The sequence below is a fragment of the Aspergillus ibericus genome, assembly GCF_003184845.1.
Source record: "Aspergillus ibericus CBS 121593 unplaced genomic scaffold BO80scaffold_20, whole genome shotgun sequence".
Taxonomy (NCBI): domain Eukaryota; kingdom Fungi; phylum Ascomycota; class Eurotiomycetes; order Eurotiales; family Aspergillaceae; genus Aspergillus; species Aspergillus ibericus.
Window position 1 is genome coordinate 608,557 of NW_020292118.1, and position 13,847 is coordinate 622,403.

At 53.5% G+C, this 13,847-nt stretch overlaps 6 protein-coding genes across 6 annotated transcripts; 2 read left to right on the forward strand and 4 right to left on the reverse strand.

Moving 5' to 3' along the window:
- Nucleotides 1-35: 35 nt before the first annotated feature.
- BO80DRAFT_407530 (arsenic resistance protein) lies at nt 36-1,321 on the reverse strand (the record flags this gene model as incomplete). The annotated part of the gene is made up of 4 exons (XM_025717809.1): nt 1,054-1,321; nt 866-1,008; nt 735-821; nt 36-692 (listed from the first exon to the last, which is right to left on the reverse strand). Exons 1-4 carry the CDS (start codon nt 1,286-1,288, stop codon nt 36-38), a joined length of 1,122 nt encoding a protein of 373 aa, XP_025575297.1. The 5' UTR covers nt 1,289-1,321.
- A 1,253-nt stretch (nt 1,322-2,574) lies between these two features.
- BO80DRAFT_425370 (uncharacterized protein) lies at nt 2,575-3,264 on the reverse strand. The gene is made up of 2 exons (XM_025719503.1): nt 2,699-3,264; nt 2,575-2,643 (listed from the first exon to the last, which is right to left on the reverse strand). Exon 1 carries the CDS (start codon nt 3,194-3,196, stop codon nt 2,897-2,899), a length of 300 nt encoding a protein of 99 aa, XP_025575298.1. The 5' UTR covers nt 3,197-3,264; the 3' UTR covers nt 2,575-2,643; nt 2,699-2,896.
- A 1,900-nt stretch (nt 3,265-5,164) lies between these two features.
- On the forward strand, nt 5,165-8,381 carry BO80DRAFT_91726 (beta-glucosidase). The gene is made up of 7 exons (XM_025724915.1): nt 5,165-5,450; nt 5,513-5,655; nt 5,706-5,750; nt 5,798-5,850; nt 5,898-7,089; nt 7,136-7,994; nt 8,043-8,381. The coding sequence occupies exons 1-7, from the start codon at nt 5,394-5,396 to the stop codon at nt 8,274-8,276; spliced, it is 2,583 nt and encodes an 860-aa protein (XP_025575299.1). The 5' UTR covers nt 5,165-5,393; the 3' UTR covers nt 8,277-8,381.
- Nucleotides 8,382-8,605: 224 nt separating this feature from the next.
- Nucleotides 8,606-9,986, forward strand: BO80DRAFT_502325 (putative inositol phospholipid biosynthesis protein Scs3). The gene is made up of 2 exons (XM_025724317.1): nt 8,606-9,637; nt 9,752-9,986. Exons 1-2 carry the CDS (start codon nt 8,720-8,722, stop codon nt 9,851-9,853), a joined length of 1,020 nt encoding a protein of 339 aa, XP_025575300.1. The 5' UTR covers nt 8,606-8,719; the 3' UTR covers nt 9,854-9,986.
- Nucleotides 9,894-11,417, reverse strand: BO80DRAFT_91763 (uncharacterized protein). The gene is made up of 3 exons (XM_025724916.1): nt 10,393-11,417; nt 10,074-10,322; nt 9,894-9,991 (listed from the first exon to the last, which is right to left on the reverse strand). The coding sequence occupies exons 1-3, from the start codon at nt 11,228-11,230 to the stop codon at nt 9,930-9,932; spliced, it is 1,149 nt and encodes a 382-aa protein (XP_025575301.1). The 5' UTR covers nt 11,231-11,417; the 3' UTR covers nt 9,894-9,929.
- Nucleotides 11,378-13,732, reverse strand: BO80DRAFT_355639 (TPR domain protein; the record flags this gene model as incomplete). The annotated part of the gene is made up of 3 exons (XM_025715762.1): nt 11,378-12,266; nt 12,315-13,019; nt 13,062-13,732. 3 exons carry the CDS (start codon nt 13,730-13,732, stop codon nt 11,378-11,380), a joined length of 2,265 nt encoding a protein of 754 aa, XP_025575302.1.
- Between the last annotated feature and the right edge of the window lie 115 nt (nt 13,733-13,847).

Here is a 13,847-nt window from a genome sequence, read left to right on the forward strand (position 1 = left end):
GATATTTGTTCAACAAAAATTATGTGGCAGACCGGCTATGGTGCCCACTTTTGTCTTTTTGCAAACCACTTTACCACATACACCAACCCCAGCAGCACCGGGACTTCGATGAGGGGCCCAACCGTGGCAGCCAATGCCTGGTCGCTGTCCACACCGAATGTAGCTATTGCTACCGCGATGGCAAGTTCAAAGTTATTGCTCGCAGCCGTGAAGCTTTGGGTGCAGGACAATCTATACCCGAAACCGAAGCGCCGCGTCACCGCGAGAGTGACACCAAAAATGACAGCAAAGTACACGATCAGAGGGGCAGCTACTCTGATAACGGACACAATCTGGTGGACTACATGTCTCCCCTGCGACGCAAATAGAACCAAGATTGTGAAAAGCAGGCCGATCAAGGATAGCGGGCTGATCCACTTCAGAAAATGCTTATCGTACCATTCCTTGCTGATCAAGAACCTGAGGGAGAAGCGAGTGACGATCGCAGCTCCTAAGGGGATACCGAGGAAAACGCCGACGCTCTTTGCCGCCAGTGAATAGTCGATTGTCAGGCCATGGTTCGCACCACCAATGATACGGATGAAGAGGATTGCAATTGGTGCAAACAAAACCATCTGCAGGATCGAGTTGATGGCCACCAGAATTGCGCAGTATTCACCGTCCCCTCCTGCGAGTCCCGTCCAGACGAGGACCTATATCGTCAGCTTGCACTTGCCATGCGGTGATCAACATACCATGGCGATGCATCGAGCAATACCGACGAGGATGAGACCTTCTCGGAGACCTCTTTCATCAGGGAGGAATGCCCAGGCCAGACCAAGCTACCCATGTTAGCTGCTGTTGCCCGAGGCGACAACTGACATACCATAAACAGAGGAGCTATGATCCAGTTGACGACGATACTGAAACCGATCTGGATCCAGAGATCCTTTTCCCGAAACGATCGGTGCAGCGTTTCAAACCTCACCTTGCACAATATGGGATACATCATGACCAACAGACCGATTGCTGATACTGTCAGCGTATGCTCTTCTAGCCAGATGTACAACTTACCAATAGGCACCGAAACGCCCACAAACTTTCCCCTCTCTAGCGCTTTGCTCGTATTAGGGACGAAATTCCCCAGAATAATACCCACTGCCATGGCAAGGAATATCCAGACCGCAAGGAAGCGGTCTAGTATAGCCAACTGCTGAAAAGCAGATGTCGGGCCTTGTTCAGCGTTGTCATGGTGTTGACTTTCCCTGCACGCTTCTACATCATCCGGATGATGCTTTTCGTGAACCATCCTGTAACCACTTATGAAGTGTTGAGAAATCACAGGAATGTAGCATGATGAAAGAACGAACACCAGCCATAGTCCTACCCTGGTTACTGGGTTTTGATGCCATATATCGGATCACCCAGTCTACAACCAATCAGCATCGAGCAGTGACATACTGCATATCACGTGATACTATGCCACAGAGTAAATCTCCAGTATAGTGTACCACCATCCAACAATGCATATCATTAACCCAAACACCGGAAGCGCATTCTTCCCTGTCTTCTAAAGAAACACAGCACCTTAAACCATGTCCACGGTTGCACACTATCCCAAATGAAGCATAGAGCCGAATCCAAAGCATTCTACTTATCAAAGTAGGTAATAAATAATATAAGATTCAGGTTCAGATTTTATATTATTTGACGCTAGGCAATCCTCTTTAGTGAAATTACCCGGCCGAGGACATGTTCTTTCTCTCGCGTGGTCTTCGAAATTGATGGATGGATGTACTTTGATAGAGTTGCGTGGTGGGATATTATAGATTAGGCGGGGGTACTTGTAGCAGCAGCAGTAAATAATGTGTATGGCTTTCTATTTCGTTGGGGCTGTTTCCTCTTTTTTTGATAATTGTTTTGGTTTTGCGGGATTGGGGACTGGGGATTGGTTTAGGGTATGTTCGTTTTCATAGGTGGTGAGGGAGGAAATAGGAAATTGATATGATTGGTAGATACGGTACGCGACGCAGATTCCTAAGTAAAGAAAAGAGGAAGTGAAAAAAAGGAATGCTACATGAGGATAAAAGTACTATGTAGTATTCTCGGTGTAACTGAACCCTGCTAGGTAGTAGATAGCATAGAGGGAGTCAAAGAACCCATGCACGATAACGTCACAGCCATAAACAAAGACAAAGGAAAAAATCAATCATCCCTGACCGGCAATGCAAGTTAGTGTATACACTAAGAACAACATCCTGGTCTAGCTTTAGTTCGTAGTATGACAGTATGCTGGACCGCTCAGACCCTCCGCTAAATGCTCAAGCCCGACGAATGTCCGGAGGACGGATTTCTGTACTCCCTCCCAGGCTACACTATGTTTGTTTCTGCCTTCTGGGCTGTTCTGTCTGTAGGATTGACATCATAACCACCTGCCTGCTGGCCGGGTAATCATCGGCAGGAACACAGGCTTGTATGGGTCCCCTTCGGGTTCAGCCGTGGCCGTGGAGGAACTTTGTCTGTTTACGGAGTATGGGCTGTCGCGGTTGTGGCTGGAGGCGGAGACTCCAGACTCGGCACGAACCCCACACCGGGGGGACTTGATAGTGATGAAGCGGAAAAAGACATTTCGGGTCTTTGGCGGGGTATGATGGTGCCCGGTTACTACTATCTTAGTGATTGCACCATGTATGGCTCAGTGATTATGATGCAGTAGTACCAATTCGGCTTAACTGTCAATGCATGCTCGGGGTACGCCGTGCTTGTGAGCATTTAGCGTCTGGCTTTGTATTTGACCCGACTATATGGCTGTGACGTAGGTGCATCACTTTGATCCTCCCGTACGGAAGAGACATCGGATGCTTGGCTCGGAGTAGTCGGCGACGTGACTGACTGTTGACTCCGTTGAGTTTCGGAGTCAGGATGGTCTTGGAATATCGGGATGCCTAGCTGAAAACAAGGCCAGAAACGGAGAAATGTCGTTCTCGGCAGTATGTCTGGTGGTGCTGTGACCTGTGAGAGACACGGGAAAATGGCGTGGGGGTGTTGGAGGCTCGAGTCGAGCAGGCCAAGGAACTTGGCAGATGTCGCTTGAGCCGATTAGCCTGGAGTTCGGAAGTCTCGGGCGAAAAAGCGATGAGCGAGTGTTCCTGTGAAGCAGATGGCCGTGATCGGAGTACTGGAATTCATAGCGAAGACACTGGACCCGCAGTGTCATGCAATGTCGTGTACTCCACGGCAGTGTATCCTATCTATCTAGATGTTCCGTACCGCGTGAAGAATGCAAGTTGGCTAGTTAGTAACTAGTAGAGAAAGGAATAAATGACTCAACCCCACACATAATCAGCCGTAGAACCTGCTAGTCGTGAATGAGTAATGACGGGATAGGGCCATTACCCCACGGAGATTCCCCACATCCCCAACAACCCCGACTGGCCACTCTACAGGCGTGCATGCGGCAACCGACCGTGAGCAGCAGCCACCAATCCAGGTTTTCCTACAATACCGACGGACTTTTTTGTCCGACGAAAGTCATGGTTGGATGTCACCGGACTGCCATGTGGACTGTCATGTCCGCCCTACCGGTGATGCGTGGCCGTCGGTAGGATGCTCCGGACTTTGTCCGAGACTTCACCGAATGCGAGCAGCGAGACCGAGTACTCTGATAGGACATCATTAGCATGCACCGAGTTGAACAGATTGTTCTGTGCGGCCTGTCCGAGGAATCGGTACAAAGCCACCATCTCGCCGTTGGGCCCCATCGCAGTCATCTTAGCCGGGAGTGAAAAATTTTCCAAGCTAACCGGTAATCTGGATAAATGGAGTGGACTTGAGGGATTAGGCGATGAAGGATTGGGGTGAAGTACTGCTGGATTCTGGCGAGTACCTCTGGAGTCTAGGAAGGTTCCACTCTCGTTCCCTCCTTACGACGGAAATCGATTCAGGTTGTAGGCGAAGGATTACCTCACCCATCATCTGCCGGGTGAGTATTTCCTGTCCACCGACCGGACCAAGACCCAAGGTGAGTACGGCGTGGTCTATGGGCTGACCCTTGCGGCCAGTGAACGTCGACGTAAGGTGGAATCAGGCCATGGCGTACGATGACATTTGTTGTGCTCAGAGTCCGACCTTGGCGGTATCTGCCTGTCTAACATGGCGCAGGCAACTGGCATTGTGTTGGAGGGTTGGTGTTTGTGCACTCGGACCGACCAACGGGAAGCTGTAGGGAAATGCGGGGAATGCTGGGGTCCTTTTCACTTTTAGAGAAAACACGAAGGATCCCTGCGGTAAGACGTCCAGCCGGACCGGGGATCTTCTTCTGGCTGGACGCCGCCAACAATGTGCTTGACGGCATGAATCCATGGGACTCAAGCGACTAGTAATTCCTCCAATGACGAAAAGATTGGTCGGCTCTGAGCATTCCATTGCCATGCGCCAGAGGTATTTGCCAGACACAGCTAGTTCGAAGCTTATTGCCTCGTATTGTCGGTCGGTGCCTGGCCGTATGGAGGTTACACGACCTATCGGAAGGTGGTCGGAATGAGCCAGACTTTGCATCACGATAGACTGATGGGGGTGTCTCAGTGAAGAATGATAGTCCATCTGATAGGGATACAGATCAGACATACAGCGAAGGATGATCTGGATTATCAGGATCTGATGAGTGTCTTGACGTAAGTCGTGAATACTCTGTAACTATGTATGGCCCGGCTTACCCACTGCTGCAGGGACTGAACGGTGTCGGTACTGGCAATACCAATACCGGGGCGACCCTGGCCCGACACTTGGCCTCAGCCGGACTAGCGCGGCGTCCCTTGAATGGCTTCCCCCAGCTTTCGGTATTCCAAGTCTACCGGATAGTACTCCAGGGAAGCGGGGCTCTGACCACTCCTCCCAAGTCCCAAGATGACGATAGGTTAGGAATAATCCTTACCCTGGTCAATGGTCTCACCTGACCTTCTGACTTCTTGTGTGTTGGCGGTGGTGCCGGCCCGAATGCATCATGCTGGAGCTCTCGCAGTCCCCGACAGCGCCTTGCTTGCCTGATGTCCGACGCTGCCAGGGCCGGTCTGGCACTGTTCCACCTGGTCGCTCAATCGGGGCATCCCACGTCGATCAGCATGCCGGATCATCGCCCATGCTTAGCGTGTCTTTCTCTCTAACACGGCGTGCGGGACTCCAATTGCATAAGTGGGTAGCTTTGCGGAGACAGCTGCACTGGCCTACATCATCGTCGGCCTTCTTCACTTCTCCGAGCGAGTGGCCCAGCTGGTTCGTGGCGCAAACTATTTAATATGGCCGAGCCCCCCTTTCTTTCTCCCTCGTTTGCTCTCTCCCAACCCCAATCTCCCCATTGGACAGTGCTGTGCGGCTGGCTCAGCTTTCTTTTTCTTCCTCTTGGGTGATTTTGCAAGATGAAGTTCACTTGGATCGAGGCGGCGGCTTTGACAGCCGCCTCGGTGGTCAGCGCTGTATGTGCTTTCTGTCGTGTGAAGCGATTGTTTCGAACTGTCACTGACCATTGTTGACATAGGATGAATTGGCTTACTCTCCCCCGTTCTACCCCTCCCCCTGGGCCAATGGCAAGGGTGAATGGGCAGACGCGTACAAGCGTGCCGTCGACATTGTTTCACAGATGACATTGGCGGAGAAGGTCAACCTGACCACGGGAACTGGGTATGCTCATGGCGCATGCGCATCAATGTTCTTTTGCTAACAAGCTTCAGATGGGAATTGGAGAAATGTGTTGGTCAGACCGGCGGTGTTCCTCGGTATGTTCCAAAGCCTTCGCATGCGAACAGCGCTGACAGTGTCATAGGTTGGGAATACCGGGCATGTGTGGCCAGGATAGTCCCCTGGGTGTCCGTGATTGTGAGTGAACTCCATTCTACTAGGATGCTCTTGCTGACACCCTGCAGCTGATTACAACTCGGCTTTCCCTGCTGGCATCAACGTTGCCGCATCCTGGAACAAGGACCTCGCGTACCTTCGTGGCAAGGCTATGGGCCAGGAGTTTAGCGACAAGGGTGCTGATATCCAATTGGGCCCGGTTGCTGGTCCCCTCGGCAGAAGTCCCGACGGTGGTCGTAACTGGGAGGGCTTCGCTCCCGACCCCGCCCTGACTGGTGTGCTCTTTGCAGAAACCATCAAGGGTATCCAGGATGCTGGTGTGGTTGCGACAGCCAAGCACTTCATCGGCTATGAGCAGGAGCATTTCCGCCAGGCCCCCGAGGCTCAAGGATACGGATACAACATCACCGAGAGTGGTAGCGCCAACATCGACGACAAGACCATGCACGAGCTGTACCTCTGGCCCTTTGCGGATGCTGTCCGCGCCGGTGTTGGTGCGGTAATGTGCTCCTACAACCAGATCAACAACAGCTACGGTTGCCAGAACAGCTACGCTCTGAACAAGCTGCTCAAGTCGGAACTGGAGTTCCAGGGCTTCGTGATGAGCGATTGGGAGGCCCACCACAGCGGTGTCGGCGCTGCTCTGGCGGGTCTGGACATGTCTATGCCTGGAGACGTTACTTACGACAGTGGCACATCTTACTGGGGTGCCAACCTGACCATCAGTGTCCTCAACGGCACGGTTCCCCAGTGGCGTGTGGATGACATGGCCGTCCGCATCATGGCCGCCTATTACAAGGTCGGTCGGGACCGCCTGTGGACTCCTCCTAACTTCAGTTCCTGGACCCGTGATGAGTACGGCTACAAGTACTACTACGTGTCTGAGGGACCGTATGAGAAGGTCAATCAGTTCGTGAACGTGCAGCGCAACCATAGCGAGTTGATCCGCCGGATTGGCGCCGACAGCACGGTGCTCCTCAAGAACGAGAACGTTCTGCCCCTGACTGGCAAGGAACGCCTGGTCGCTTTGATCGGGGAAGATGCCGGCTCCAACGCTTACGGTGCCAACGGCTGCAGTGACCGTGGATGCAACAACGGCACTCTGGCTATGGGCTGGGGAAGTGGTACCTCCAACTACCCTTACCTGATTACCCCCGAGCAGGCGATCCAAAACGAGGTGATTAAGAACAAGGGCAATGTCTTTGCCGTGACCGACAGCTGGGCCATTGACCAGATTGAGGCGCTCGCCAAGCAAGCCAGGTAAGAATCCGAGGTGCTGTTGATTGCCACGCTGACCATGCACTAGTGTGTCTCTTGTCTTTGTCAACGCCGACTCGGGTGAAGGCTACATCGATGTGGATGGCAACATGGGTGACCGCAACAACATTACGCTGTGGGGTAACGGCGACAATGTGGTCAAGGCTGCTGCCAACAACTGCAACAACACGATTGTCATCATCCACTCGGTCGGACCGGTTCTGGTCACCGAGTGGTACGACCACCCCAATGTCACCGGTATTCTGTGGGCTGGCCTGCCCGGCCAGGAGTCTGGCAACTCGCTCGCCGATGTGCTCTACGGCCGTGTCAACCCGGGTGCCAAGTCGCCCTTTACCTGGGGTAAGACCCGGGAGTCGTACCGCAACTACCTGATCACCGAGGCCAACAATGGCGACGGGGCGCCGCAGGAAGACTTCACCGAGGGCATCTTCATCGACTACCGCGGCTTTGACAAGCGCAACGAGACCCCGATCTTCGAATTCGGCTACGGTCTGAGCTACACCACCTTCAACTACTCGAACCTGCAGGTGCAGACCTTGAATGCCTCGGCGTACACCCCTGCTACTGGTAAGACGGAGGCCGCCCCGACTTTGGGAGAAGCGGGCAACGCCTCGGACTACCTCTACCCTGACGGACTGGAGCGGATTACCGACTTCATCTACCCCTGGCTCAACACCACGGACCTCCAGGCGGCTTCGGGTGACGCCAGCTACGGCCTGAACGCCTCCGAGTATATCCCCGAGGGTGGTACCGACGGCTCTGCCCAGCCGATCCTGGCTGCGGGTGGTGGTCCTGGCGGCAATCCCCGGCTGTATGACGAGCTCATCCGCGTCTCGGCGACCATCAAGAACACTGGCAAGATTGCGGGTGACGAGGTTCCTCAACTGGTAAGATGCGTTGAATCATGTGTGATTGATTGATGCTAACGAGTGTAGTATGTTTCGCTTGGCGGCCCTGATGATGCAAAGATCGTGCTGCGCAAGTTCGACCGCATCACGATCCAGCCGTCGCAGGAGGTTGAGTGGAGCACGACCTTGACGCGGCGCGACCTGGCGAACTGGGATGTTGCGGCGCAGGACTGGACCATCACGTCGTATCCCAAGACGGTGTATGTGGGTAGTTCATCGCGGAAGCTGCCGCTCCGTGCGGCCTTGCCTACTGTCCAGTAGATAGCTACTAGTACTTAGTGTAGTAGAGATGATTAATGATTATGCGACCTATTCTAAGAAGCAGGTAGATGCCGAGTGATTAGACTTTAGCATGGCGGAAAATGGCGATCGATGATTGATACCGCCGTTAGGAGTATTTCAGGAATCCAAAGACACTATGCCGTTAAATAACGTTAAATATAAAGCCCGTGGCTTCGCCTGCATGTAGAGTCGTGATTCATGGATCCTCAGCGGCAGCCATTCGCGGTGGCGCCGGCTGGTTGGGGCGGAAACCAAGCAAAAGCCACACCAAACCGACGTCATCCGGCGACTGCAGTTCTTTTCTCCTGCACCACCACTCCCCAGCCTCGGTCACCAATTGCGCCTTTATAAGTGAGTCGCAGCCACCAACCCCAAACCTCCCAACATAAATACATCCGAGCCTCTACCAAGCAAAGCCAACAATGCCATCCCCCGACCCAACACCACCACCCCCAGCATCACCACCACCAACAACAAACAACCGATCTCACCACCACCACCACCCCCCCAGCACCCTCCTCCTCATCTACCCAGCAACCCTCCTCCTAGGCTGCATCTTCAGCATCCTCTCCCCAACCGCCAAACCAATCCCTCTCCCGCTCCCACCAACACCGCCCCTGGCCCCCTCCATCGCCACCGACCTCAACACACCCACCCCTCTGCCCCCGACCATCCCAATCAACTACTTCGCCCGCAAAGACAACATCTTCAACCTCTACTTCGTCAAAATTGGCTGGTTCTGGACAACCCTCACCCTCCTCTGCCTCCTCCTCTCCCAGCCTGCATACACCCGCGCTCCGATTCACCGGGCTCGACGGACCCTTCAAGCTGGCATTAGGTGGGCTATTGCCACAAGCGTATGGTACATAATCACACAATGGTTCTTCGGACCCCCGATTATGGATCGGGGGTTCGTGATGACGGGGGGTGGGTGTGAGAGGGTTGTTCCGTTGGTTGAGGGCGCAATTAGGAATGAGGGGGCAGGGGATGAGGTGGATTTCAAAACGGTGGTGACGGCCGTGGCGTGTAAGTCTGTGGGAGGGGCGTGGAGAGGTGGGCATGATGTTAGTGGACATGTGTTTTTGTTGGTGGTTATGGTGTCGGTGGTGGTTTTTGAGGTTGTTGGGGCGGGGAGGAGAGATTTTCGTGGGGGTATTGGGGAGGGGAAGAAGGGGGGTGAGGATGAGGATGAGAAGGGGGATAGGGATGAGGTTGGGGAAGGGGAGGGAGAGATGGATGGGGTGAGGGATTGGTCCGGGCGGTTGGCGTGGATGGTTGCGGGGTTGGGCTGGTGGATGTTGTTGATGACTGCTATTTGGTTTCATACGTGGTTTGAGAAGGTATGTTCTCTCCCTTTACCACTATCTTCCCCCCCCCCCCCCCCCCCCCCCCCCCCCCCCCCTCTCTTTTATTTTCGTTGTATGTGTGGGTATGGGTGGAGCTAATATGTGCAGGTCACTGGCTTGTTGATTGCCCTCGGCACCGTGTACACGATTTATATCCTGCCCCGACGGGTCCCCGAGTGGAGGAATGTGGTGGGTTTACCGGGTGTATAACATAAAGTATCCACGGCGGCATCATGATTAGATTTTATGGGTAGAGTACACTATACACGAATACTACGTCTTCACTCTAGTCATACAATGTCCGCTCTGGCACCACGGGCTCCGGACCAAAGAAGCCCCGTTGAAACGCTGCCCTGTTAGCTTTTCTACTCCCATGATAGTTGAAGTATAGTGTAGTGTAGTGTAGTGCAGTGTAGGGTATATAACTCACCGCCTGGAATCAACGCCGACGCATACATCACCTGCGTAATAGGCGTGAGCTCATCCTCCTCCGCATCATTCATATGCGGCTTCCAGCACTCCACAATGCGATCCGCATAGACCTTCAGATCCACGGCACGGTCTTTCTCAGCCTCTTGCTCCGCCACGCAGCGAATGCCCATTGCCGCTCCGAATTCGCGGAAGGCTAATCGGAACCGCATATCCCGGTCGAGACAGCGGTCGTCTTCGAAGAGGTCGTCTGGATGTAGTTAGCAAGATACAGCCCCAGGGATGCTGATGGAATAGAGTAGAAGAAAGGAAGAACATACAAACCACCTCCCCTCCCCTCCCCACCAACTCATCCGCCCATTCCTCCCGTCCCGTAAACCAATGCGCCGTCCACAACGTCATGCCCAGATCTAACATATCGGCTGCGACTCGCTGTCTTCCTTTTCGCTTCAGGATTCGGGCGTAATCCTCGATCTCGTCTTCTAGGACCCCTTTTCCATCTCCCACATCCTGGGGGATAGTACTCTGCTTATACGCCTGCACCAATCGAAAGACTACAAACCCATCCAACGGGTCCAAATTCCCCTCACTCCCCACCAACACCTTCTCCAAGCCCACATCCATCTTCCACACCATCCGATCCCGCTTCTGTCCCACGAAGAATCTCGGATGAATCGCCTTCCCCAACTCCACCGCCAGATCATTCCATTTCCCCTCCCCGCTCGCCACGCTGGTGCGGTTCAGCGCGAACATCCACAGCGTCAGGTAATGATGGTATTGGCCATCGCTGTCGGGACCCGTGGATGAGGGTTTTCCGATCCGGAGCCCGCCGGAGAGTGGGTGTGCGGGGGAGGCATTGGGGAGGTAAGTTGGGGGGTTGGTGCGGGTGCGGCCGAGGGTGTTGTGGACGGTGTGGATGAGGCGGGTCGCGAGGGTGAGGTAGTGGGTTGGAGATGGAGGGGAGGGGTGGATGTGGTGGAGGGTGAGGAAGTTGAGGACGCCGATGGCGTCGGTCCAGAGGTAGCGGCCTTGGTGGCCGCCCGAGTGCGGGGGTGGGGTCCAGGTCGATGCGGAGGAGGGGAGGGTGGTGATGGGGCCGTAGAGGGTTTCTTGGGCGTGGAGGAAGTGGGTTAGGAGGTCGGGGGAGGAACGGGGCATGGTGATGGAGTATAGGTTGTATAGATTGTAGATGCTAGGATGTTGGTAAGAGTGAAGTGGGTGAGTTGGGGGAGTACTCCGGTGGTTGATGGGAGACCTCGGTCCCGCATATCGTCATCATAGATATGTAACAAATTTCAGACCTATTCACGCCACAATAAGCCCGTTGACCTGGTTGGAGAACCGACTGTACGTATCCCCAAACGTCTCATCCTCCCCAACACATATCCTGTAGGTTGTTCTCGCATAGTCTTCGGCTTGATCGGCCAGGTCGGGTGCTACATCGCAATACATACGGCAAAGGATCATCCAACACCCAACTAGACCATCCATCATCAAGCCCCATTCCCTAACAAGTAACTTTCTGCCAGGTGTATGCGGAATTTGCCCGCCCTCAATCACGTAGCCGAGCGACTTCAGCGTTTTGAACGCAAATTCAATCGCTTTCCCCGGCTGACTGCTCGTGGCGTGCACCGCTGCCAAGGACAAATATGCCTCCCAGATCTCGAGACGAGGCACTTCAGAAGATGGCCGGCGATATGTCTTTTCAAGTGTAGCAAGGATACCTTCCATTTTAGCGATTCCGGCACTCTGTTTCCGGGTGCGAAGCAGGGACTGGTGGGTCTTCACCAAGTCAGCAAAGAGTCGTCTTCGCTTCGTCAGATCAACACCCCCGGTTTCGTGAAGATCCTGGCAGATGAGGCAGCTGCACTGGAACCCCCAGTGCTGCAGTTTTAGGGGTTTTATCTGGGTGTCATGCTTCAAAGGTGTTTGATACCAGAACGTGAGCTCCGCATTTGGAGGGAGATCCTGTGTGGCGCGAACCAACATCATATCTCCGATGAAGGAACGACGGGCGTTGGAGTAGCAGGAATGATTGATGTAAGATGCCAGCGGCCAGATGCCGCAGGAATGAAATTGCTTTTTGATCTTTTCGAGTTGCGCCTTGTTTTCATTTATGGTGGCTATGTGGGAAGCACGCGAGGAAACCGGGCAGCCGAAACAATTCAGTGACATTGTTCGCTCGATCAGGAACCTGGCGACATTAGTCGGTGGATATTGTTTAGTCGATGGTAGTACTTACGTATCGACGACGGGTATACCGTCGACTTCAGAGATGTCTACCGGGGTATATGAGCCGTGGTACAGATCAGTGAAGGTTGACATCAAGGACGGGTTCTTGTACAGTTTTTGAGCAATGAGGCTGATCAGTTCTGCTTGGGTGCCCATCGTCATAGTCTGTGTTTCGGTGTTCATCAAGAGTGAAAGATTAGTCGTTTCGCTAGTGTCGTCATGAAAGGCATGCGCAAAGGCCTTTTCGCAAAACAGGAGATCACCGGCCCGGACTGCCTCGGTCGTAAATAAGCCACGTCCGCGGAACTCTGTAGCTCTTACCGAGACAGGGCCAGTATATGTTGCATGATCAAGTAGAGGAGGGCGACGTTTCGTTGCCACTCGCTGCAGCCCTCTGAACGGATACTTGCCACTCCGCTCCTCCGCGAGTCGTGCAATGGCCCGCTCAAACTCGCTTTTAGCGGCGGTATTATTTGGATACGCATTGCTGAGCACTTTGTGGACTTCACATGACTCCTGAAATCTTTGGAGGTAGTAAAGGGCCTGAGATTTACGAAATAAGGCTTTCTCGGAGGAGCCGTTGTTTGACAAGGTCAGCTCGACATCACAAAGGGCCGCGTCGAATTGGTGAGTTTTGAGGCAAGCCAGAGCACGATTGAGTCTGATCGTAAGGCCTTCCTCGACAGTTGGGGAGGAATCAAGAGCCTCGGAGTAACTGCATCGTGGTCAGCTCGTCCTCTCACAAGATCCATTCAACGTGTACCAGTCAATAGCGAGATAATACGCAGCCTGATTAAAGAAATCATTTCCTTTTATCTTCCAAAAACCGGCAGAGGCATGGCCTTTTGACCGGCCTTTCCACGCCGACGGCACCAAGGGATCATGATCTGGGATGAACCTGATGTCGGAGAGATGATCCACTCGCAGACCATAATCTCCATCAGCCATTATCTTCAAGTAAGGCTCCTTTATAAGCATCACGGTTCTTTCAACAAGCCGGCCGTCAGTAGCCAGTTGTTCTTCCTGGTTGTACAGCTGCAACATGAGAACATTCCCTTTCTCATCCTCCACCACGGTCATGATCGCAGTCATTCTATCCGTCGAGGTGACTGCTCTCACCAGAATGTACGAACCACGGTGATGTGTCTCAAGGGTGAGGTCTTTGATTAGGACCTTCTTCAGTTCACTCAAAGGGGCAACGGAGGGATAGTAGGCGGGGGGCACAAAAGAGGATCGAAGAGCATGCCCGTCCACGGTTCCGTTCCTGCCCATCATTTGGCGAAACATGAACTGCATTATGATCTGGTCGCGAGACTTGGTCGGCTTGGGTTTCTGACCCTTGCGAGACTGGGCATTCTGAAGAGTCTGCTTTTGTCTTTGCAGGGCTTGCATGTATTCAGATACCTGCGAGACATCATGGGTGTCCATCTTGGGCCAAATCAGAAGAATACTAGCGTCTTTGATTCCTGTCTGCTGATAATCGAGGGAGTTTGATGATGATGATGATGATGATGAGGAGGAGGAGGAGGAGGAGGAGGAGGAG